At 32.2% G+C, this 26,974-nt stretch overlaps 2 protein-coding genes across 4 annotated transcripts in view; one reads left to right on the top strand and one right to left on the bottom strand.

Moving 5' to 3' along the window:
- LOC108692045 (UDP-glucuronosyltransferase 2B31-like) overlaps positions 1 to 5,185 on the top strand; it is a 7,909-nt gene extending 2,724 nt beyond the window's left edge. The window contains exons 2-6 of one of the 2 annotated variants that reach the window (XM_018200150.1): positions 1,700 to 2,122; positions 3,407 to 3,638; positions 3,777 to 4,002; positions 4,623 to 4,824; positions 5,028 to 5,185. In XM_018200150.1, the coding sequence (XP_018055639.1) occupies positions 1,700 to 2,122; positions 3,407 to 3,638; positions 3,777 to 4,002; positions 4,623 to 4,824; positions 5,028 to 5,084 (1,140 nt within the window). In that variant the 3' untranslated portion in view covers positions 5,085 to 5,185. Of the gene's footprint in view, positions 1 to 1,699; positions 2,123 to 3,406; positions 3,639 to 3,776; positions 4,003 to 4,622; positions 4,955 to 5,027 lie in introns of those variants that run through there. The other variant, XM_018200149.1, reaches the window with a different exon arrangement.
- Positions 5,186 to 5,787: 602 nt separating this feature from the next.
- On the bottom strand, positions 5,788 to 26,506 carry LOC108692108. 2 transcript variants are annotated; one of them, XM_018200249.1, is made up of 11 exons: positions 26,114 to 26,506; positions 11,761 to 11,866; positions 11,393 to 11,431; positions 11,087 to 11,307; positions 10,620 to 10,962; positions 10,338 to 10,543; positions 9,019 to 9,456; positions 8,657 to 8,811; positions 7,101 to 7,381; positions 6,730 to 6,980; positions 5,788 to 6,379 (listed from the first exon to the last, which is right to left on the bottom strand). In XM_018200249.1, exons 2-11 carry the CDS (start codon positions 11,858 to 11,860, stop codon positions 6,236 to 6,238), a joined length of 2,178 nt encoding a protein of 725 aa, XP_018055738.1. In that variant the 5' UTR covers positions 11,861 to 11,866; positions 26,114 to 26,506; the 3' UTR covers positions 5,788 to 6,235. The 2 variants fall into 2 exon arrangements, with proteins under 2 accessions (XP_018055738.1, XP_018055740.1); XM_018200251.1 differs by lacking the exon at positions 26,114 to 26,506 and adding an exon at positions 12,340 to 12,482.
- Between the last annotated feature and the right edge of the window lie 468 nt (positions 26,507 to 26,974).

Genomic DNA, 26,974 nt, shown 5'->3' with positions numbered 1-26,974 from the left:
CGTTTATAAAAATTATATATATTATATAATTTTTATATCATTATTATCAAGAATTAAATTTTTAGTCGTAATCATTAATGTATAAATTGTTTAAATTTTACCTACTCTGTCTGTAAAAATTAATAATTTTATAAAGGAAGCACGTGTGTATGTCAAGCACAATCTACAATGTTTGTCGTTAATATCTCTATTAAAATGGATTGAAATTTTTTTCTATCCGAATGCGTATTTTAAATAGTGAATATTTTTTTTGGATTTAATTGGATTCAATTAGATTCAGTTGAATACAATTAATTGAAAAACTGCATTTCCTATTCAAAATTTTGAATTGAACAATATTCACAATATGTGTGTTGTGCACAGAAAAAGCTAATATTATTTTTAGATTGAAAAGCATAGAGATGCTCCATGCAATTCCTATAAATGCATAAAAATGTATTCAGGATTGAAAAGCATTCATTTTAACATTCGTGAATCAATATTTCTGAAAATCTGAATCCATTTCAATTCATTTCAATCAATTCTCGTTTGCTGGGAATCTCTCTTTGTTGGGAATATGTAGAATTTATATATATATATGTAATTTTGCTCGATTTAAACATCACAAATTTTCATCGATCATTATTCGTTCAATTTTCGTATCAATTTTCTAACATTAATTTTATCTCTCTTCTTACGTAAACAGAAGGTCAACAGGTAATTCATGGTTGCTTCTGATGTAAGAGAACTTTTAATTCTTCCTTCAATGTTCCACGAACACGAAACTGATACAATGATCATTTATTACGACTATGACATGTACAAATCATTCTAAATTGTTTTAAATCATTCTAAATTGTTTTATGATCACGAATCAAAGTGACGATCGTGACTTTCTTGATTAACGTATCTTTTTTTCACATCTTATTTTATTTAACAGTAAATTTTTACAATTCAATAGAATGTAATTATTTCAGTTAAAAATTAAAATGAACAAATTAGATATAATAAATTTAATATGTAAATTTAAAATCGGTAAAACTAATTGATTTTCTATGTTATTAATTTATCACATATTAAATAAAAGAAGTTTAGAAGTCTTTAAAAAGGCGTGTAAATAGTTTCTTTTTAGAAATATTTGAAAGAAATATTGTATGAACATCAAAAATAAATATTAATTAATACAAATTTGAAATTATACGTGATATGAAAATCTATAGAAATATCGACACTATGCACTCATTAATATGTAGATTGCATAAATATTTGCGATATACGTTTCGATTTAATTCAAGCCATCTTCAGCAGTCTAATATAATAAAATCTTTTAATAAATAATTCAAAACATCTTGGTAATCTCGTATAACAACTCCTTAATACAATTCAAATAATCATAAATCAAAGTGCAAATCGAGTGCAGCAAGAGAGTCTCTCAGATTATCAAATTTGAAGTATGTGTAAGTAATCGTCACTTAGCTGTTAGATTAAGTGCGAGCTACTGCATTCCCTAACACAATAAAATGCTATAAATTAAATGATCGGTAAAAAGAACATCACAATGCCAAGTATCTTTAGCAATATATTCACAGTGTCAAAGTAGAGTCACGCATGACTGCAATCAATTATTCTGGGCATTAGTTGATTAATTAATATCTAATATTTCAAATTAATGAAATTTTTTTAATGATTATTTATTTAGATATTCATATGTTTATTTTAGGTTTTTGGTGCGCAATGTTACAGTGTCATTGCTTACATGTTAAAAGTTCCTTTGATTGGGATCAGCACTACGTCGTTATATCCGTGGCTATATGACATGATTGCTCAACCTGAGAGCCTGGCCTTCGTGCCAAACAATGTTATAAATTTGGCCGAACCCATGAATTTCTGGCAACGTTTGTATAACGTCGTGCACACATTCTATGACAAGTGGTATTTTAATTATCTTACGACACAAGAGCAAGACAGAATAATAAGGAAGCACTTCGGGCCGAACATACCGAGTGTACGGGAATTGGAAAAGAAGATGTCGCTGGTCCTCATCAACTCTCACATCGCGCTAAATGGGATACAACCGAGAACAGCTGCCGCGGTAGACGTGGGGGGAATCCACGTCCAGGATGAAAACGAAACATTGCAGCCTGTAAGTCGACGTTATGACCCGTTTTCGTGATCGTTTTCACTTTTTCGATGTAACACATGCCAACGAATCACAAGCACGTGTGCATGATATTCTGTAATGTAAATAATGTTAATAATACTCCTCCATAAAGTGACACATCAAATGATTAGCATTATTTACATTACAGAATATCATGCGCACGTGCTTGTGATTCGTTGGCATGCGTTATATCGAAAAAGAGTGAGCAGTGTGTAAAATGTTTTTTTTTCAAGAATTTCTCTGGAAATATTTATCGGAGTTTTGCGTATAGCAATTAAAATAAGAAAGCTATAAGAATGAGATTTCACAGCATAAGACACTATCATTTCCTCGGTTCTTATTTGCAAAAATTACTTTGTAGATTTTTTTTTTTTATAATTATTCGTTAGGTTTACGTCATCGCCTGGTTATGACATAATAACTGTATTAACATTGAATTTTTCATTGTTTCTTAATATCGTGAAATATTTCGCAATATAATATCGCGATAACGTCTTTCTAACAACAAAAATATGAAATATGAACACATCTATCATATAATATATATGGTGACTATACGTCCTTATTATAAAGGATAGTTTTTTACTTCAAGTAGCTGTTCCTTAGATTTATTTTTTTTAAACTCAATTTTATTAATTTTTTAAAATAATATTACTTTAATAATATTATGAGGAATTTATTTCTAATTAGCATTCCAATATCTAATATAATTTAAGAATAAAATCCTAAAATTTTCAACTTTGTCCTTTATTTTCTCCAAGAATATGGTCATATTATATGTAATCATATAGTTCGTTCATAATAACATGCTTTGTGGATGCTGTTGATCTATTAACGAGATACATGACCTCCTTCTTATCTAAAATTAATAAACGCTTATTCATGCGACGCAGTAACAAACATAAACACATGAAATATAAAACGAGCCGCATGACCGTGTGAATAACATATATGTAAATTTATTGATTAATGTACATTTCATTATCGAGCAACAATTAGCAAATGTTATTTTCTTAATTCCTTACATTGTAATAATTAAATGACAATTGATACATGTTGTATAACACATGTTAGTTGTAATTTCATTATTATTGTTTTATTTTGCATCTATACAAAAGATAGCGTGAACGATAGCATAAATATATTACTTTATCTAACATATTAACATTTTGTACATTCATTTAGTTAGTATTCAGTTGCCAAATCTAGGTATATAATCTAGGGATATAATTTGTTTTATTCATGCTAACATCGTCTTTGCTGCAGGAATTAGAGAAATGGATGAACGATAGTAAAGATGGTTTTATTTATTTCACTTTTGGCTCGATGGTGATGATTGAGACTTTTCCACACGAGTTCCTGAGAGCGCTTTACGCCTCCTTAGGTAAAATAGCACCTATGCGGATTATAATGAAGATACCGAAGCCGGAGAAATTACCAGCTGGTTTGCCCGAAAACATTTACATTTCCCCTTGGATGCCACAAATTAAAATATTGAGTGAGTATCAAAAAAGACAAATATACGAATATAAGTTTTATGTTTCTCTGACATAAATTTAAATATTGCGAATATTTGTAAATACCTAAAGTTGTCTTTTCTGAATTAAGGAAATTATAACTGTCTAATATGCCATAGAACATCCTAATATAAAAGCCTTTATCACTCACGGCGGACTTATGGGCACACTGGAAGCGATAGTATGCGGTGTCCCCATGATTGGTATACCACTTTTCGCCGATCAGTTTTCAAACATCGACAGATATGTCGCGAAAAACATTGCCCTACGACTGGACATAAACACGATTACCGAAAAAAGCTTCGACGCAGCCTTAAATGCAATCTTACGAGACCCTTTGTATAGGTATGCAGACTCGTATCTTTTATTTTGCATATTATTATTAGACAAGAACATACTTACACATCGATAAAATCTATATTTCTTATTTATCTATATTTATTAATATATATTTATAATATAATTTGACTTAATAAAAGTTTCTAAGTATGTAAAATGAAATATTTTAAAATACAAGAAATATATTAAATTGTCACATACACACACACACACACACACACACACACACACACACGAGATAAAATTTATTACTAATGGACTGTTAAAATTTAAACAATAAAGATAAGATTATTCTTATAACATAAGAGTAAATAACTGAGCGGAATTATAGTGCTAAAATATAAAATGTGTATTTAGAATTTCATTACGTATAATATGTATTTAGAATTTTATTGTAATGAAATTCTAAATATACATTATATTTTAAATTGTAAATTGTAAATTGTGAATTATTTATTCTCCTTTCGCCATCTTCTTATTTCTACATAATATTTCTATATTCTATATAATATTTTATATATTCTATATAATATATTCAAACGTTTTCTTGAATTTGGATGCATCTGTGTTTTGTTATTTTTAACGGTAGCTTAATTGAATGAATTTTTATAATTTATTTATTTCAGAGAAAATGCGCGGAAATTGTCCCAACGATTCTTCGATCAGCCATTGAATGCTGTAGACACTGCTAATTATTGGGTCGAGTACGTCATTAAGTACGGTGAAAATTGTTTGCGATCGCCTGCACTGAATTTAACCTGGTGGCAATTATCCCTTCTTGATGTTATCGGATTTCTTCTATTTTGCGTAACAATCGTTGTCACTATAGTAATATTTATTGTGCGTTTTGTGAAGGAAATGTTAAATGGAAATTATAACAGTTTGTCGTATTCGAAAAAAATAAATTGATTAATTGATTATATATTAATTAGAAATAAATACAATTTATTATATGTTATATGTTAGTTTTTCTGTAATTATATCTTCGCGAATGAATAATGAAAAAGATATGCATAAAGTACTTTTTACAGGCGATATTGTGTAACACAGTATATGATTCCGTGCTTTCCAATTATGACACAAGTTGATATAATCATACACAGCTAAAATGTTGTATTCGATATCGTCATTTTATATCGATTCATGAATACCAAATTTTTACATTTTCATTATCACTTATTTTTTTAAGAATGACACTCTGATAAGAAGTTTTAAGTTTCGGATATATTCGGATGTATGTATAAGATCTTTTTCTTTGTTTCATTCTGATGGTAAAATAGAAAAATTAATCAATATTTCAGCTGCAAATTGACACTGTTAATATCACACAGTATATGATTGTAGTCCATTGCTTTCGTCAACAACGAAAAGCATAATTACATATCTTTTTTAATAATAAAGATATTATTGAGGAGAAGTAAATAAAGGAGATTGCATATTTATATACAAATCTCTTTAATATTCTCTAACAAATATTTATTTATTAAACGTAATATAATATTCTTTGACAGATATAGTTCTTCCCCCATAGCTTAATCTTACTCGCAGAAGCATACGTTTATACGATGTTCTCCGTTATGTACAGACACATTTATATTATTTTTGTATTACAGGCAAATAAATATATTTGCACCTATAAAATCTAAGAGTTCATGTATTCTTTTTATTGTCATACAATTGCTCAGAGTTCTCTTGTTTCAGTGCTGAATTAATCACGATGTAATAACATTTATGACCAATTAAAAATTAGTCTTTTTTGTAAGTAAAATTTTATAAGTTAATATAAAGCCGCTATTCATTAATAATAGAAATTATATTGCCCTAAATATTTTGTATTTTGTTATTTATTATACGCATTGTTACACCTGGTTTTTCATACGTTATGGAATTGATTCTCGAGCTCTGTTTATACTCTAATAGATTTCTATTATTATATCGCATTTTCCTATATTATGAAAATTTCGAATAATAACACTTGAAAGCGGAATGTAAAGTACTTTTAGTCTATATTTAGTATCGGCAACAATTATCTGAAATGCGCAATAGTCTCTTGACGATTGTTCTCCGATTCTTTCTCGCGACTTAGCATGAAATCGATTAAACGCTACCAATTATTTTCTGCAGCATTACGCTAAATCGAATATTATACGATTGCATCTGTCGCGCGCTTTCTCGTCCTACCATTCGTGAGTATTAAAAAAAGAAATACGCTATATAACACTATGAATATCGTTTACCTTTACACTGGTGGCAAATATTCGTTACCCGCTGGTAAATTACTTTTTCGATAATCGTAGCCGTCATCGCTAGCGTCTATCTGAGGCTCGGGCGCATACATAGTTTGTTTCAGCCAGGTGATGTCAATGGGTGTAAATGTCGCTACCTAAAACGAGCACCGAAGAATCCGTAAAATGTTATACAAGGAGCCTATTCTGTAATTCTTAACGACTGAAATGCTAGTTACATCCCTAAGATTGATAAATGTATTTTGGTAACATGGAAATATAAATAAAAAATAGAGAAATTAAAGATTAAATAAAGTCCATCGGACAAAGCTAAATTATGTTACTTGAGAAAAAATTGATTTTTACTTCCTATTGTAATAAAATTATTATTTAACGTAGTTCTTAGAAAAATACAATAGGGTAAAATATTTAATGATTGTGAATTAAGTTATTTTAATACAAAATATATTGTAAAAAATTGTAGCTATAAAATTAATTTTAGTTTTACCTGATTTGTGGGCAAACATCCAGTGTCTTGACTGTAAATTCCAGCGATATGGTAGGCTCCATTACCGTCGTAACAAGCCAATGGAGCACCGACATCGGCCTGACACATATTATTTTCTTCATGTGCTTTACCGCAGATTATATTATGTGCGACATTGATATGGGATTCCGCATCCAAGACGCGATTTTGACAGACATCATGCGTCAGAAGATTCACATCAACCATATGCATGATAGCACCCGCGTAATGAGCTGAAATAATATTTGCATTTATGTAAATTTATTACATTTTATTTGCTACTGTCACGCATCTTTAGCATAGTTTGTCAAGTGTAATATTTCTTTTAAGTGATGGAAACATCGACTCATTACCTTGCAGTATTGACTTGCCCCAACCCGTCACGATGCATTGCGAAGTTTCTTGCACTTGATAGTTATCGGGAAGACATAACGTGTTGATATGCAAATTAAATGCTGCGGGATGTTCCAAAAGAAGCATAGCAGTATCGTTGCCAGGCAATCCTTCTACGTATCCAGGATGATATTTGATCGTTCGTACATTGATAATTTGGAATGGCAGCGGCTCCTCATATTCAAGTTCATATCCCAGTTTCCATTCTCCGAGTTTCACAGACAATTCACTCGCCGGGAATCTGAGAAAATTAAAAAAAATGCCTTTAATTGCTTAATTTAATTAATAGTAAAATTGGACCTAAAGGTAGACATGTCAGTAGGCAAATAAAATTTTCTTAAAGGACATATAATCTTTGCTTTAAGTTCGCTCTATACGATTTATATTTCGCGACAGATTTCTATTTATAATTTGATATGTAATTTATTCTCTAAATTATATGGAGTGGAATCTTACTCTAAAGAGTAAAAATTTATCTAGTTTTGAAAAAAAGAATTTTTAATCTTAAATTTTTAATCTTAAAGAGTGAATCATTTTTCAGAACATAAGATTTACTCTAAAAAGTTTTAAAGAATAAATTTGTATTTAAGAAAATATTTGAATCTTAAAGAATTAAAGCACGCTCGTATATAAAAATTAGCGCGTAAAAAAATAAAAGATTTTAAATAAAATTTAAACATTGTAATAATACTAATACCTTGTCCACAATCTTGCTTTAAGAGATCGTAAGCCGTAAAGCCTTAAGAAATTGATTAATCATAATTGAATAGCAGAAAAATAATTGACTGTGATTGATCAATTTCTTACAGCTTACAGCTTACGGCCTTTTAAAGCAATGTTGTGGAGGATTATACAAGGTATAAATCGCCTAAAGTTAAAATTAGTAAATTAAAATTAGTAATTATTACGCAGCTGACAGCTGTCAGAACAATATCTGAATATTTGAAACATTTAAATTTTGAAAAAATATTAAAACAGTAAAAAGATAAAAAGATTTTAAATCAAATTTGCATTGCAATAACATTAATGCCCAATTTCTTTACTTCCAGATAAGTTGCAGGTAACCTTATCCAAGAGATATCTCTATTCCCAGCAAACAAGAATGGATTGAAATGTATTGAAATGGATTGAAATTCAGATTTTCAGAAATATTGATTCACAAATGTTAAAATAAATACTTTTCAATCCTGAATGCATTATTCATTTATAGGAATTGCATAGAACATATCTCTGTGCTTTTCAATTTAAAAATAATTTTGTGCATTGAATACTGTTCAATTCAAAATTTTAATAGGAAATGCAGTTTTTCAATACAATTGTATCCAATTGAATCCAATTAAATCCAAAAAAAAAGTATTCGCTATTTAAAATACGCATTTGGATAGAAAAAAATTCAATTCATTTTAATCCATTCTCGTTTGCTGGATTGTATTCTGGAAAATATCTCTTGGATAAAGTTATCTATAGGTAGAAATAAGTAGGAAGAAATTAGGCATAAATCATCTAAGAAAATTACCTGTTTACGCAGCTGGCAGCTGTCAGAACAATATCTGATGATATCAAGGCACCAGAACACAAAATCTTACGTTCCTCCGACCACAAGACCATCGCTTGCCATGGAATCTCTCCGAATGCTGCATCGGTCTCTCTGAAGCCGGTCGGGCGTTGTTTCTTTTATTATACACAGATATAAATAAAATGTTCAATCTCGTATTATAAATAAAATCATCTTCTTCTCTTATTTTCGTAATGTTAAAATTTTCAAGTTGCATATCCTTTTATTACTACAATTCAATACTAAAAGTATTATAAGACATAATTTATAAATGTGTCTAAGCAAAATTATTCTCACGAGAATAATTCTATCGAGATACTTACGTGATTTCTCACTCCACATGGATTGTTGGGCAATTGTAATTCCGGCACGACAGGAGGGTCACTTGGAGTATTAAACGGCGCGGGGCTGCTGACCGGAGGCACTATTGGAATCGGAGTCGAAATTGGTAACAGGCGTTGCGGGATGACGTCAGAATCGTCCGGTATCAGGGGCACGACGTTCGTCGGCTGTAACTGCTCATGAACCTGTGGAGGCGCGATGGATGGTTTGATCGGCAACCTGGGAATCGTCTTGATGGGTGGCTGGATGATCAGCTTCTTCGGTGGTTGTACTTTCGCAATGTTCAAGAACGTCGGGAAGCCTTGCTCGTCGAAACCACCGGTATAGTTGGCCGGCAAATTGCCCGTCGGCCATGGATCCACATAGTTTGGATCGCGGCAACACTTACCGACTGCCCCGGTCTCCGAGATTCTGCAGCTCTGCGAAATGAACAACTCGTGATCCAATCTATTTTTCTTAATCACCGCATTTTATCTTTATTTGACTATTTAGAATATTTTTATTATCGGCAATTATTACAAATTATTAATGATCTGAAACGTGTACCTGTACAATTATAATATCAAACAAATGTTTCAAATTATTTCGATTTATTATAATTAAGAAAATTCTATTAAGTTTAAAAAAAGTTTAAAGAAAGGAGTTACATAATTTTTCATATCTTAACACAAGAGTGTAAAGGATGCGAAATGCGATTATCATCTTTTAAATAATGAATAAAATTTTTTTAGTAATAAAACTATTTAATTTTCCATTAAAAAATAATCTTTATATTATCAAAAATAAATATTCATGAAAAAATATCGAAAAAAAATTGTTCATAGTAATTATTTAAATTTGAATATTGATAATTCTGATGAACGACGTTACCACGTTTTCATTAGTATGATGTCATTTTTAAAATGAAGTAATTAAAGTAATTCGTGAACATTTTATATTTTTACACAAAAATGATACGATGAAACTTCATTTTTTAATTCCAAAATGTTCTTATTTAAACTCCATTCTTTTATATCCATATTAACTCTTCAAAATTTTTATATTTTATTTACAATCATATTAATTAAACTAATTATATTAATATTATTTACAATTATATTAATTAAACCTCTCTTTCTTATAAGAATTTTAACTATTTTAGAAAATTATTTAAAGAAAACTATTTAATCAAAAAAATATGAAAAAATTAAAAAATGTTTACATATCAATTACAAACTTTTCAATTCAAATCCTTATATTATGTGAAAAAAACTGGAAAACCTTCTTAAAACGTTTTTTGACTAAAATCTTTTATGCTTACGCTTAACGGAACACGTCGTAGAAGTTCCTTGCTGCTAAACACAACTGGTTGCGGACTAATCGTTCCTTCTAACGTACAGTACTGCTCTTCTACGCAGAGCAGAGCGGCCGCACATCCCATGTGAACCGTCAATTGGAAGATCGCAGGATTCGGATTCGTAGGAGCTGATTTTAATGGGAAGGCTGGTTCGCTAGCAATATTATCACCTACAATGCCAATCCATATTAATACAAAGAAAAAAGAAGAAATATTAAAGAAAATACCAACAGTATTATCGCATACTTATTTGATATTGCTCCTGTTGATTCGTATCGGAAGGTATATGATTGTAATTGACTGGTGTCTCTTCGCCCGGTCTTATGTTGACATGAGGCTGATTAGCAGACTCGATATCGAATTCATTGTTGGATGGGGATTGCAGTACAATGTTGTTTTCTAACGGAGGCTTCAATAATTCGGTCACGTCTGCCTGATTATTATCTCCGAATGGAACGTATTTCTCATCATTTTCCAGAGTAGGTTTCGGATACTGATTGTCTTTCACCGCATTAATTGGATCGAACGGATAATATACATTGTATTGCACGGTACAACATACTTCATGGCTGAGCTTGCACTCTTGCACCTGCGTGCAAATATTTGAGAAGATTATTAAGTCTGAATTGCGAGTTGAGTTCGATTAATAATATTAAAATGTGTACGCGGGAAAAAATTGTTAATAGATAAGAAATGACGAAAAGAGATCTCACCTGTCCTCGCCGAATAAAGCCTTGCTTCGAAGGCTGCACATATCCGTTGATGCATAGACTTTTGGCCACGCAGATTTTATTTTTACCGCTGCAACTAATGGTGAAGCCATCTACGACGCTAGAATAGGATTGCAACGTTTGATCAGGTTGATATATATAATCAAGATTAAGTTGCTTCTGTGATTCTGAAGAAACATGCGTTTGGTATCCTTCGAACTTATCTACAACAATAACATTATAACGACATAATAAATTAAATAAATTATTTTATTAAATAAGCGAAATAACGTGATATTAGATTCTTACTTTGCTGCGATTGATCCCAATTAAATTGATCAATTTGTTCTGAAACAATATTATCTTTGTAAATATAAGGTAGTTTTGTGTTTGGGAAATACGATCATCGCCATATCAGGCGAGCTCGTCTTCTGAAATGCGAAGACAATTTTGCGTAATTAACTTTTTTGAGACACTCTAGCTCACAATTTCTTTTAAATACAAAGTAATTTAAATTACGAGACAAAACTTAGTAAATATTAACAGGTGAGATTTATCGAACTTTATGTTTCATAGAAAATTTATAATGAAAAATTATAAAACATATGAAATTATTAAACTTGTGATATAGATAAAAAAAATTAAACACGCATCGAATTCCCAGTCTGTATACTCACGTGTCTGCAATTGAGGTGACAATTCTCTATAAGGGAGTCCACGTGCGTGCATAGCTAACGCTACTATAATTAGTAGCATTTCTAGCAGTGGTATCATCATGGAAATCTAAAAGAGCAAAAAAAACAATATTAAATAATTATCTCGAACTTTATATAATTCAATCACACGGCGAATGAGTAAATAAACCAAGATTTCATTAACGTCAATTCCACGTCTCATATGACGTCTACGAAGAAGAAAAAGAAGAAAAAAGAAAGAAAGGAAAGGATTTTTGCTCGCCTCTCGTAGTGATAGTCGTGACTGGTTCTTCTCGAATATCTTGTATCACATGAGATGTAAAAGTGTACAAACTTTTGCAACAACGCTTTTTTTCTTTCCCGGACACGCAGGCGGCGCGATGAATTATTTTAAGACCAAGAAGAATGATCGTGAAGGTATTATATTAGGTGTGGGAAAAAGTTCATGGCGTTTTTCCCATTAGATGGCATTAAAAAAACGCCAATTTTTGGCGTTGAATTTTTTCCCACACCTAATATTATAATTTTATTACATTTTAACCCGTTTTAGCAACCACTGACCTGAATACAAGGAACGGAACGTTCTAGAATGGCATCAGGATGCTCCGAGCTTCTAGTAGGAGATCACGGCGGAGAATTGTAGCTGCAGAAGTTGCATGCTTCTGCAGACAACGTGGGAACAAGGCTTCACGTAGGAGTAATTCATTCATGTGCATCCGCGATCTTCGACGACATCGATGAGATATAAATTTATGCGAGAAAATGCCGTGAGATATAGGCCGGTCTTCATAATCAGTTCTTATTTCAAAACCATCACAAGTAATGTCTTAGATGCTAATGTAAAGGATTCTCTAAAGACTGATATTCATAGATTCTTATATTTAAAATCGTCTTAAGTACAATCTTAAGATGTTATGAATCGCCACATTAGCGTCTTGAGACATTACTTAAAATAATCTTGATATAAGAATCGACTATGAATACCGTCTGTAAAGTACTGCCTTAAGCATTTTCTTTATTTTTTTTCTTTTTACACATTTAATAATCGCAAAAGAAAATCTCGAGCTTGAGCAAAAAATAATTTAAGTTATTTAAATGTCACGGCTTCCTATCCGCTTAATATTTTAAATTTTTAATGTGAACTTTGTCCAAATAGAAGTTAATGATCGAATCGCAAGATTTACGTTTTGCGACATATGAATCTGCTATCTACATCTACAATCTCTAATTCTAATCTAATCTATAAATATTGCCTGATAAATATTATCTCAGAATCTCGCAATACATGCAGACTGCCACAAATAATATATTGTATAATTATATATGCAAACATCTCTAGATGATTATTCTCAAGTGACATTTAATCCATGAAATCCGCGACTGAGTGTCAAGAAATAATTTTTAATACACCTTGTATGTTATTTCTAATATTATATAAGCACGTGGGCTGAATAGATATCAATGACGAGGCGTATGAATAATAACACTTTCATATTCGTATCGTATTTTCTAACGATGAAATAATCGCGTTCAAGGATCTTTAAACGCTCTGTTTGCTTATTTATATGAAAATTATGCGATATGCCCGAATCGCGTATGTAATATCGATTCTTATTTACATCCGCCGAGTGTAGGCGCCATGTTAACACATGCCTTCTATCAATGACGTCATCCCGCTAGATAGGCCCCGCTTAGATAGGCCAGGTCAGGGTCACAAACGATATCTTCTGTTAACAATGTAACAATCCATCGGTTCAATTTAAGCTAACTGTTAAATTTCTTTCATTAATTCTATTTAATTACACTGACAAAAAAATGATTTATTTGACTAAATTAATTTAATTGCTTCTATTTCTTTCGTTGGAGAATAAACATATATATTTCAGCCAAATACAATATGTTTGACTTAAAATTTATATATATTATCAATCAGCTAAATATGTTTGATTTAAATATATATATATTCTTCATAAAAAGAAATAAAAATGAATTAAATTAATTTAGGAGACAAAATTGAAACACAATAAAGGTTTAGACTTTTTTTACATTGCTTTAATTTTTGTCTTCTACAAGTTTCATTTATGCTTCTATCACTCTACTCTCTTTAAGCCTGTTCTACAGTAAGGTCACAAGTTATAAGCCGTAAAAAATTAACTAATCATAGTCGATTATTTTTCTCACATTCAATTATGATTGGCTAATTTCTTAGGGCTTACAACTTGCGACTCTAATGTAGAACAGACATAATACATTTGACTCACATTCCAATCCTAATTTTTGTTAGGATTAAATGAAAATTAAATTTTCGATTGGATCATCCAATGTTTTTTCGAAGATAATGTTGTTCTCATTAATGAGTCAAATGTAAAACGAATGTAAAATGTTCGGCAATGTCGACAAAGGTTGATTAATATGCATCCATGTGTTACCGGATTACGCGTGAACATCTATCTTGAGCTATCAAATTTCATGAGTCATTCTCATGTGTATCTCGCAAAAAAAGTCACCGTGGAATTCAGAACCGACGAGAAGACGACGCGATGAACTCATTACGGATTTCCCCCAGTCTCGTAGGTTTCCGATGATCTAAGTATATGCTTTGCAATTCAACGCGTAAACGGTTTGCGTGAGAGTGATTCGCGCAAATTACATGCTCTTCGCGCCTAACATTTACCATAAAAAATTCAATACGACACGCTCGTCAAATATGTTTAAACGATGACTCTTCGTGTGTGTGTTTTTTTTTTCGAGATAACTTCTACAGTTACAATCATAAAAAATGAAAATTTTTTCGTAGAAATTTAGGGAGAATCATTTGGGTGAAATCAAATTCCTCTGGTCGATATCAGTAATTAATTAAAAAAATGTTTGAATCACTTTCTATTTCTTTTCACTTTCTATGTGTAAGTTTATCAACTCCCACTATAGAATAAACTGTATAGTGTTACTTATATATTATGAATGTGGAATAGAAAGAGATACATTTATAGATCTAATTTATCAAGAAATTAAATGAATAGTAATGACTTATTTATAATTTATATAGATATATAGATGCCTTTGGCTATTTATACATTTTTATCTTTCTGTTATTGACAAAAATTGATTGATTCGGATGTTTGTAATTTTTTCTTTCAGGCTTTCGCGATGTCTCGCAACCGGAATCTTTGCTTTCAACTTTCGAGCCTAAGGTACTGCTTTCCGGTTGTTAAAGCGGCGATAAAAATAATAACACCGATCGCGAAGGATTAACGGCGCCATGTTCTGACCGAGAGAAAGTATACGAGGTAGCCGAAATGCCGAAAATTCACGATGCGTTCGATTTCCATGATAAGCGCCACTGGTGGACAACTGGACACCGGGCAGGGATTCCGATCGTCAAATATTCCTTTGCAAATGTATCCCCGGCCACGTACTTTCACGTATACATTAGTGCTACTACTTTCTCTTTCATTGAATTACACAGATTATCCGAGTATCGCACAAATCAGACTTGTCGAATTTCGCGCATAATCCGGCGATCGTCTAATGACTCGAAGTATGGAGCCGAATTGAAATTAAGTTCCGGGTACGAGCTCTCTTATACACATATGTATATCCCCTCATTTAGCACATAAACTGTTTGAAAATTCTTTTCTTTTTATTATTTTCTTCTTCCCTTAACCCTTTCTCTTTCTCACTCTCTCTCTCTCTCTCTCTCTCTCTCTCTCTCTCTCTCTCTCTCTCTCTCTCTCTTTTCCTCTCTCCCTCTTTCTGTTGCGACACGAAAGCGTATAAATAATCCGTTGATTTTGACGCATTTCATCGAACGTTTTTGTAATGTGGGTGTAATATGCATACAGCATAAATACTTAAATATTCACGTCGTCATTAATAACACCAATCACCAACCGAATAGCTGCCAAGTAGAAACTTACTTTCGATTTGTCAATCAATAAGTACTTTCACCGATACTCGATATCTCGCTATACATAATTAATATCGGCCATCGTAATTAACAGTCAGATATTGATTCGGTTATCGAGATGTATTTTCTTGCGAGCATTTACGGTATTCTTTCAGCAAAAGAGTAGATTATCCAGGTAATAAAAAGTACAGATATTTAAATAATGGGTAATAAAATGAGTGATAAAAAAAGAATGAATTTACTTTACGTCAACAGAATTGCTCTCTGTAAAAGTTTTTTCCGGTTTTTAATTACAGAATTTTATAACCTTAATTTTCATTTTATAATATGTTAACAAGATTTCTCGATTGTTGTGCGTATTATTGCATTTACCGTTTAATAGTTAAAATGTCAGACCTAAACGAGTTTTAAGCATGCTTGAAATTCTTTCTGTTTTTACTGCGGCATTTATAATTATTTTTCTAAATGTATATTTGATATCACTGGCAAATTAACCAAGAAGACTTTAACGTGTTCTCACAAATTTATATTCATTTTACATCGTTATTTAAGTATCATCAGATAGAAGCCCTCTCGACGAAAAAGTAATTTAAAAAATACGACGTTTCTGTCAAGCCTTTCTATTGAGTGAAATGTTAGCGCTATGAGTCTGATATTTTGAATGCCTAGCACTTCATTAATCAAATTCAAATAAAGGGACATTTCTCCTTTTCTTGTAGCGGTTAATAAATGGATATCTAATGAAGCTAGATTGCTTTTTGTTGCATCAGAGCGAATATTTCGAATTGGTATTACGTTGAAAAAAGAGTAGGTCGTGAGTACCATTTGATTTCCCTGTATTCGATTACTTGTCTATGATATACTGCCAATTCAAATACGTAATAACTGATTTCATATATGTGTGTAACTTAGATCTCCGTGTAAAAAAATAACACACTGTTCTGCAGCATATTAAAAAAATGTATTTACACATTTAAGGATGTAGTGTCGCATTTAAAAACAATACCAAAAATATATAAATTTCATGGATTTCTATTATTATGTCTGAATATCTGTATAAATTTTAAATACAATTCTCTTATTAATTTAAAAGTTATTTAATTCTTTTATTTGTTTTGATTCTGATATAAAATCGTATTTTGCTTCTGATATAAAAAATTTTAATTTGTAATATTACCTTCTTATCAAATTTGCAAATGAATATTATAAATTTTAATTCGTATTGTGTGTGTGTGTGTGTGTGTGTGTGTGCGTGTGTGTGTGTATAGAACAATAATAAATATTCGTTTAAAATAAAAATTTATTTACTCCACTTACTCTCATTTAAAAAATTATTGATCGGAAATTACAAAAAAATATAGTAATTTTGCATAAAATTATTATATGATCAATATCAAATTATTTGTTGTTTTTTAAAAAGTTTTTAAGTAATCTTATAGCTCATTTTGATAGCTGATATTGTACAATCAAAGCATCCTTAATATATAATATAATATTATTTTGTAAAATAACGGAAAACTAAATCACACATATACAATGTGAGATCACTTATTGTATATCTACTTTAATTTGGAGTATACTATGTGAATGTATAATGTTTCTGGGTCGTCTGAATTTCGGACCGTGCAAGTACCTCGCGAAAAAAAATGAGAGAAATAAAAAAAGTGATCCTGCGGCATTCATCGATCTAACTTTCCAAAACGCTCTTGTCTGATAATAACGATATAACAGTTCGATATTGACATTATCCTTCGATCTCGGCCTTCTGTAGATGAAATCCGGCAACAGCAAAAATGAAACGATACGCGCGATTGGAAATGCGAAGCACAAAGAAATAAAATATTCTTATTTTTTTTCACTTCCTTTTTTGTGAGACTGTCTAAATATTCGATGTAGTTCTTTATTCGGACAATTATGTTGCATTAATAACCATAATTTTTCTTATTAAAGATTATTATAAAAGTGACATATTTACCAAGATTTTTTAATAAGAAAAATCAAGATAAGCATACAACTAGTTTTAATCTTCTGTCTCAATTTTTGGAATGAATCTTACTCCAAAGATTTAAAAAAGTTTGACTTAATTCTGATCGATTGTATTCATCAGAAGTCAGTTCTTTTTTACTTATTGCTAGATTATTCTAATATTTATGTATAAAATCGCAATTTCATAATTATTCCTTTTATGATTTTATGATTCCTTTTATGGTTTTATATAAAAATTTTACGTATTCATTGTACGTAATACATACATTTTTAGTTGAATTAGAGTGACTTATATAGATATATCTTATCAAAATCTATGATTTCTTTCTATGAGATTGAACATGGCAATAAGAAGATCTCTTCACATGTCAAAAAGAAACGTCGCAGAACCTGCGGGAGAGAAATTAAAAGTCGGGCAGTTCACTTCCCGGAAACTCAGACGTTCTCCTCTCACGCCGGAGAATTTGACCTCCTATTACTCTCGCCCGGTATGCATTTTACTTTTGGGAAAGTTCCTGTCGCGGCCGAGCAGTCGGCACATGGATGCGTGTGGATCTCGCGGCTGCTTCGAGGTCCGCAGGAAAGGAGCAAGGTCGCTAAATAATAAGGCGTCTCTCTGATGTCATCCACGCGTGAATTATGAAATTCGTCTTTGCTTGCGTGTCGGCGATTATCAGGATCGAGATATTGTTCCCGCACGTCGTTGCCGACCATATAAAAGATGCTCCTCCTCTCGAGCATTTATGTTGAAGGGGGAGGGGGGGAGGTGGAGGGGGGGGGGGACTCAAATAAGAACGTGTTTCAACATCGAGATCTTAATATCTATGGAATTATTCACCGGCGAAAAAATTATAAAGATCTTAAAAGAAGATGAATAAAAAGAGGAATTATACATGATTATACATGAGTTAATTTTAATCGCATTAATTTTAAATCCGCATGTGTAGAAATGTTATTCATATAAAACTATGATGTATGATACAAAAAAAAGCTTAATAATTCCGCGACTTTCCGCTGATAATTGAAGACTTCATCAAGAGCAATAAAAATATTCCAATACATAAATTTATTAATGGGATTCCGTCAGTAAATTATGGTTCTATTTAAATAAAATTTGTGATTTATCTTCAAAAAGAGAATTAAATATGATTCGAAAAATAAAGCGAAAATGAGCGATTTGATCGAATCGTTGTTGGGGCTCCTCTAGCTTTTCACTCGATAAAAGCTGATCGACTTCATAATTAAGTTAACTTTCGCCAGTTATTTGCATTCCTCAATTCGACGGCGGACCAATCCCGTCAGACCCGATCCACCCGCAAAATGTAAAACGAGAAAGCAATCAAGGATGACCGTCCGTCCCCGCATGTCTGCATCCGTCTCTCTTTGGGTCCGGCTCAATTATATCTCCGTGTGGCATCGACGCGATCCCCCGGAATATACCGGACTTACGAAATATCGAACGCATCCGTGACACTGTCCGATGATGTCTCGGCGCCAGGGCTTGCCAGGATTACATAAACAAGCCGGAGAGTTCAAAGGTCCGGATTCTTCGGCGACGTCGAGTTGCTTTCGCGCGTCTTTCGGACACCCCGAAAAGCCTACCTCATCGCTTAATTCCACTTACGTTTTTTGATGCTGACAGATGTAACAACACAAGAATGTCCCGATAATTATATGCTACGTTAATTATATTCAACTGCGAGTGAGCGAGCTTAATTTCTCATCGATTGTTGTAGTATATGGCTTGATATATGAATCATTTAGTGAGAACAATTAGCGTCACATCTTTTTTAACTAACTGAACGAGAGAGCAAAAGTAAGACAGCAGATCTGTCGATTTTAAATGACCGCTGCTCTTGCTCTGTAAGCGTGTTAGTGAGTAGAATAAACCGATGCCAAAGAAACTGGTCAGTCTCATTTTTACCCGACACTTTCACGCGTCCAATGTTTTCTCGCGTGGAGGATGATGATGATGCAATGAGATCCTGTTCTAGATCTTGATAATAGATCGATTTAATTGTTCTATCTCGTCGAGCCTTTCCAAAACGAATTTTTCACGCACAGAAAGAATCGATGTTTCCAAACGTTCCCTCCCTTTCGTTCCAGCAATCATTTGAAACTGTAACTGATCGAGCTTTAGACTCGCTATTGATAGTATCTGAATATGAATATCTTCGTCGGTTTTCGCCATAACTCGTATTTCCACGCAACCTTCTGCGTGACATGGATTTTATTCATAATCCCAAGGCGCATTGCGCCATCCCGAGCGAGTTGGTGGACCAACGGACAAAGGTGATGCGTAGATTCGTAGCAAAGCGATTCGTGTGTCGTAAAATATCGCGAATATTATACCAAGATGTTTTCGTCTTGCAAGAGAAATCTGTAATTACGTTTTACCAACGAAATCAAGTCGCCATTGACCCCTTTTGGACCACGGATGCTGCTTGGCACGCGCGAGACCTGCGTATTTAGCATTTCATTAATGACGCTACCGGTTAAAATATATTGTACTTCCTTATCACTGCTATAAAGATTTGTGAAAAGTTTCTTAAGAAAAGATATAAGTTATATTTAATAAGATTTAAACAATATTACAATTTGAAATTTGGGTCGAAGAGAGAATAACTCTAAGTATGAATTCCCATTTTTTAGAAGCAGATCTTAAACGCTTTAAATTTTTGATTCCACAAACTGCGCGCCGAATTACTTTTTCCGACTTGAAATATATTCATTGCACAGAACCAAAATAGCAATATATATTACATATTAAATTACAAAATACAAACAATATTTTAATTACTCTTGATGTTCAATAAGATTTAATTTATGTACTAACATAATTAATTTAAGTTATATATGTAGTTTAGTAATGTAATAAAAAAAATTAATCTATATTATAATGACAAAATTATTAAAATGTCTCTTCTGTTCTTTTATTGAATCATTTTATGAATCCAGATGTACGATATAACTCATGATAAAATAAGAATAAGAATAAAATAAGAATAAGCGGGACTATATTTCATAGCGAAAATAAAATAAGATACATATAAAATGTATTAAAGTTAGAAACTAATTATACTTTATAACTGTTAAAATGGCTATTAAATCGAATTTCGAATCCAAACAAACATGACTGATCATCAACAAAAATGCTTCCTCAGACGGGAGGCGAAAAAAACGAGTTCGTAGCTGACGTAAGAATGGCGCCTTGAAATTGACTAATTGCAAGATGCGCATGATAATAGCTAACTAATTGCGAGAAAAGGAGAAAGCAATATAGAAATGTGAAGGTTTCGTACACGAGCCCCCCTGGATATTAGCTCGTTTTCGTGTTGGTTTCTCACAAGGGATAATATACGATTAATTATCCTCAGAGTATCTCAAGGAGAAAATTACATCAGCCTTGAAGAACCATTGCCCCTGGAATCGAGCAATAATATACAATATTAATTTATGAAGAGAGACGAGCGAGATCGAATCATCCAAGTGTCCTCTCATCCCATAACCTCGACTTTGACGATTTTCAGCCTGATTTTCGCCTGATAACGCCTGTTGAATTGCAAAATGCTGAAATAACAATCAAATTCGTAACTCGGCCTTTCCCTTTTACGCGGAAGAAGAACGTGTATCATAGCTATGTGACACGTTCGCGCTAAAGAATGCAAAGTATAAGATGACAATATACAATCCATTATTTTTTGCATTCCCATAACGGGGCGGCTACACGCGTAGGTATCTTTGATCATGGCGTCGGAAAGGTGGTCGAAGAAGCTGCGGGTTGAATTTTTTGTAAAAAGAGAACGTCCCACTGAAATAGCGATGCAACGATGAACCAACTCGATCGATTATGACACGTCATATATCTATTATACATTCGATGGGTGAATTTATGAGGACAAATTTATGAGGAATTAAATTAAATGGGCTCCACACATCGCGTTACTTTTAATTATTATAGTATCAATCCATAAAATAGTAAATAATTGCGTACTGTTTGCGCCAATTCTCAATTGTTGTTATTTATTTATTTATTAAATTTGTTATTTCGAGAATTTCATTAATACTGTTACTCTTTAAATAATTTCTGGTAGAAAATTTTTTCGTTACTTGAAATCTTTCTGCATAATCGCACTTCAGATTTTGATACGAACAACTGTAAATCCCGCGTGATAAAAGAACGAAGATTTTTTCATAATAAAAAAAACTATTGTAATTTTGATTAAAATTATTCGCATTTCTAATAAAAAAAACACATAAATAATATTATTTCAATTTATGTACCTTCTTAAATTATATAAGTTTATCTTATTTAATTGTTTAATATACTGTATAAATTTATAAATATACATATACTTAATAAGAGAACGAATTAAAATGGATTAAAATTTTAATTCTATATGAATGCGAATTTCAATAGCATCCATAGTCCATTATTACTTTTCTTAAATTCAATTGAATTGAAAAACTGCATTTCCTTTTTAAAATTTCGAATTAAACAGTATTCACGATGCACTCAAAGAGCTAAATTTTTTTTTAATTAAATAAAAGATATAAAAATGTGCTTATGCAATTCTTATAAATAAATAAAAATGCATTAAGGATTTAACATTCATTTAACGTTCACGAATGCATACTTCTGAAAATCTGAATCTATTTCATTCAATTCAATCTCGTTTACTGGGAAGAAGACTTATAATAGATATGTACTATACATATACAGAGGACTATAAATATATGCACAATAGTACATTTTTGCATGAAAATTAATTACGAAAACAATCAGTGATAAAGTGCGATACAATGTAAAGAATCACTTTCTGATCGATAAAAATTGTGAATCAATATGAAGAAATTTTCGGCAAAGGAACGGAGACTGTTTTTTCATTTGCAGCTGTTCGCCTAAAAATAACTTCGAAATGATTTTAAATCGCACGATTATGTCGTGACGCGAACTCGCAGTGTATTTAATTAAGTTCAAATTACGATTGCCACATAATTTTATAAAGGTTACTTCGGCATTGCAGCTTAACTGCCTACGCAAGGCCGCCTTATGATCTTTATTATGAGATTATTCGAGAAATTACCAGTGTTATTTTTATACGGAATACCCTTTTTTATCACGTAAAGTTTGGCGCGTGGGCTCTGATGTAATTCATGAATCATTATTGTAACTGTTTAACGGATCGAAAGTCGACGGCTGTCACGATGCAACGTCACGTTTTTATCTGTACAGGATATTCAGTAAACGATTTTACATCATGAAGACGCATGTTCCTTATGAAATTTGAAGTAACCGAAACTTAGCGAAAGTCCCAAATTACAAATACGGCATTGAAAAACCACGGTTGTGATCAATTTAATCAGATTTCATCAAATCATCTTCAATCTAATCTCGATCTTGATCTACTCTATGCAAAACTTGCCAAATCTAGTTTAGCTTGTCAATCCACTCTATGCATCTTTACGAAATTGACAGATCCAAAAAAAATAGTCATGGATTTCAACCAATTTTTTTTCTCCTTTTCTCAAAACTTGACAAACTTTAATGAATTCGAGACTGAAGATGTATAATATTTATTTCGATATTTCAGTCAGACTTCACAAAATTTTATACACGCGTTTTACGAATTCTTGAAGAGAGAACACTCTAAATTTCTTGCAGTGAAATCTCACTCCAAGAAAATATAATCACTCTTCATTTCTTGAAAAAGAGAAACAATTTTTGTTTTTTTTAAAATGAGATTTCATTCCTTTGAAGTATATATAAAAATTCATTCTAAAAAGAGTAAAAATTGTCACTCTTTTTCAAAAAGTGAAATTTTCATTTTTTTTTTAAGAATGGTTATATTTTCACTTTTTTAGAATGAGATTTCACTGCAAGAAATTTAAAGTGAGGGCGAGTTGTTGAGAACGTAAACGAGATAAATAGCGCTTTTCAAAGTATATGACTCTCATGAATATTTCAGGTATATCGAAAATGATTTTTTTTTTATTTGTCGAAGCGACGTACTATTCATATTCGCGCTTGAGGATATTTAAAAAACGGTCTCATCGACGGGATTACCTAATCCCACTATGTCCGAACAACCAATCTACAAACGCGTTGTAAAAAAAATTGATCAATTACAGAGAAGATGGAATGGTATAAAAAATATCTGGCACGAATAGATCAAACCTTTGGAATTCGAGCCGATTCAAGGTTCCAAAGATGGATCCATAAGTCGCTATCCCACATTCATCTCATTTAATTCATACTATATTCGTCTCAAAATTTATAAATTATGAAAAAACTCTATATGGAAAGAACGATTTTGCTGACGTATTTAAAAGATGTATTTAATTAGATATAGATTTAAAAATAATTTTTATGAACCATCAAAATAATTATGCAGGAATCAAGTGATGATATTCTAACAATCAGTTTGAGTATCTTACATAATTATTTTAATGATCCAATAAAATTATTTTCAGATCTGTATCTAAAATTCTCCGATACTTCAGCAAAACTATCTTTTCCGGTACGATATATTCGCATATGGATTTTATTTATTGGCATTTAAAATTAGCATCTTAAAACAATTTTGACAAACAGAAGCGCAGAGGGTGGGCAGACCCTTGAAATGGATTTTATGTCGTGAAACTCTTTTTTACATTCTTTCCCATAAATCTGGCGCGCGATTTTTGCGTTCACGTTAAATTATTCTGCGAAAGAGACAGATGAAAGGCAAATAGATAATCTCCTCCGTCGTAAACAGTAACCAGTAAATAAAGTATAGCGAAGTGATTTGAAAAATATGAAAATTTATTGTAGTTCATTCAATCATGTCTGTCGGATCATCTTTAACTAGCCATCAATATATCAAACAACATTCCATCGACTCGGTCCATTGAGAGACATAAAATTGCCCATTTCTAATCTATCGAAATTAGAATGTCCAAGAGAGATCACAAGTCTTCCTTAATACTTTATGAATTTCGCATGCACGCGGAAGTGGGACTCGTTTCCTTAGGGTATTTTTAGGCACACTGTTCATATACACGCTCCCTTATGGCGGCCATTAATTTTTATTGATGAAACGCATTAATCTCAGCGTACGTTTTTTTTCTCGCTGCTGAGTATGCTGTTATTGCAAGTTGCGGTCGAGAAAATATTATTGATTAATTGGAGAGTCGCTGGCTATGTGGGCCATATTTAATTGTAATTTATCTCGAAAAGGGACGTCTTCCGTCTTTCGAAAATGGATCGACCGGAGAAAGGAAGCGAAGGATACTTAACATTAAATCTCTAACGTCCTACATCCGATATTAATTTTAGAGCAGACCGATATCTACGAGCGGACGACTTTTCATCGCTAACGATAATATAATCCTGCATTACAAAAAAATTCAAGAATGCGGATGTTTTCGCTTCATTTTTTAAGAAACTTAAATTCTATTTATAGAGAGTGTGCAAGTTTTTATGTTTGTATCAGACTAAAGATTGAGATTGAATTAATGATTGATTTAACTAATCAGGAGAAAGAAAATTAAATCAAATTTAATGAACTTTGCTTTGATTGGTCAAATTCAATCTTAATCTTAATCTCAATTTCTAGTTTGTGATACAAACATTATAAATTATCCATTACAATCTGCATTCAGCATACTATAATCAGCGATCTTTCTACCCTTTCGACATTCTATTATTTTAACAAAATATAGAGATTAAAGTAAGAGTTCTGTATGTATGCATTAAGCTAACATAATAATTTGACTTGGAATTAATTGAATCACTTTCGATTATTCAAGAAAATTGTAAATTTGCCTGATATTGCAAACTTCATCCAACAAACGACGATTAGGACGACTATTCTCTTGCACTAGTAATAGTGAGAATTGTTATTACTCTTTCTATTTCTTGTTATTATCAATTATTCCTTATGAAAGTAAAAGCATTTTTGCAAATTGGTTGAATAAATGCAGATTGAATAAATGCCCAGTTGACATCAACTAAAAATAATATCTATGTTATAATTTCGCACTCAATAACATCATATGTTATATTACATTTATATTATTGAGTGCAAAATTATAATTAACATAGACGTAATATTACTTCTAATTGGTGTTGTTTAATTGGATGAAAAAGTGCAGATTAAAAATACCGGAACACGATTCGATACAATCTCGACAAACTTCGCTGCGAACAATACTTCACTCGCGGATAATTAAAACGCGACAGGTTGACGCGCAGGTGTACCAAGAAAGTTTTTTTGATGTCCTCAGCAGTCTAGTGTCGAGCTTGTCGAAACGTTTACGGGTTTCGGTACTTGGGTACTTCAAGTATTCTCACGATGAATGTGCGGCCTAGCAGGATAGGCGGCGCGATAAGTGCGACGAAGCGTGAGTTACTCTTGCACACCCTCGTGCTCGGCAAACAAATCGAGTGCGTGTACTTACTTAATGTGTATCCTCCCGCGGAGTATACGTGTGTAACGCGCGTGTTGCTTAAAAGAAAGTCAATATAACTGACGCTGGTTTCGTATCCCTTCTTCTCTTATACCATCCTCCGGATCTGGCCAGTACCCCCCTACCATTTTGGTGCGCGGGTCGCTGCTGTCCTTCGATATTCTATGCCGGTCAACACATCACATTGATTCCTCTCGGTCCATCCGAGATACCTCACCAATTTTATTCCCGCCACTCTCGTCCATGATTGCAGACTTCTGCAGACAAGACAGACGCGCGCCGACATTATCCATGTCGAATGTTTCCACGGGGTGACGAATGCTCGTCTGATGAACGAAACTCTTCACTCTAAAAATGAAAAAAAGAGGATAAGAGTATATATCGTTTTGTACATATCGAATTACAATCGAATACAATAACATTTTCAAGCAAGCCGAAACTAAAACTCAAATATAATAATAATAACAATAGTAAGAATATGATGATGACATAATAATGTATATTATAATAATAATTTAAATGTCTCATCTATACACAACGCAGATATATATAGTCGCTTGTTATCTATGCGAATTTCTGCGCTTCATCAAAAAACACTTTCTTTTTCATCAATCGCAACGTGAAAATTATTTCTACATCGATATTACCGTTAAAGAAAAATCATTCCACTGATCGGCGATAAATATCACGCCAAACAACTCATTACGCATCCTGCCTTTGCACTCATCTGGCGCATTAAGCTTCCTAAACGTTGCAAGTGTATGAACAGATAAGTATTTCGAATTGAGATTTCTTCTCGGTGTGACGTAACTATTATTACGTTTTTTTTATATACCGGATAATAATGATGAT

The sequence above is a fragment of the Atta colombica genome, unplaced genomic scaffold (assembly GCF_001594045.1).
Source record: "Atta colombica isolate Treedump-2 unplaced genomic scaffold, Acol1.0 scaffold58, whole genome shotgun sequence".
Lineage (NCBI taxonomy): Eukaryota > Metazoa > Arthropoda > Insecta > Hymenoptera > Formicidae > Atta > Atta colombica.
Note: the sequence above shows the minus strand (reverse complement) of the source record. Positions and strands in the feature narration are given on the sequence as shown.

Bases quoted from the DNA above. Each gene is read 5' to 3' on its own strand.
- LOC108692108 (XM_018200249.1), bottom strand. From the start codon at position 11,860: ATGATGATACCACTGCTAGAAATGCTACTAATTATAGTAGCGTTAGCT. The intron at 11,432-11,760 runs GTGAGTATACAG...ATATTGTTTCAG, and splicing joins GTCACCTCAATTGCAGACAC to AACAAATTGATCAATTTAAT. The intron at 10,544-10,619 runs GTATGCGATAAT...TTGGCATTGTAG, and splicing joins ACAGGAGCAATATCAAATAA to GTGATAATATTGCTAGCGAA.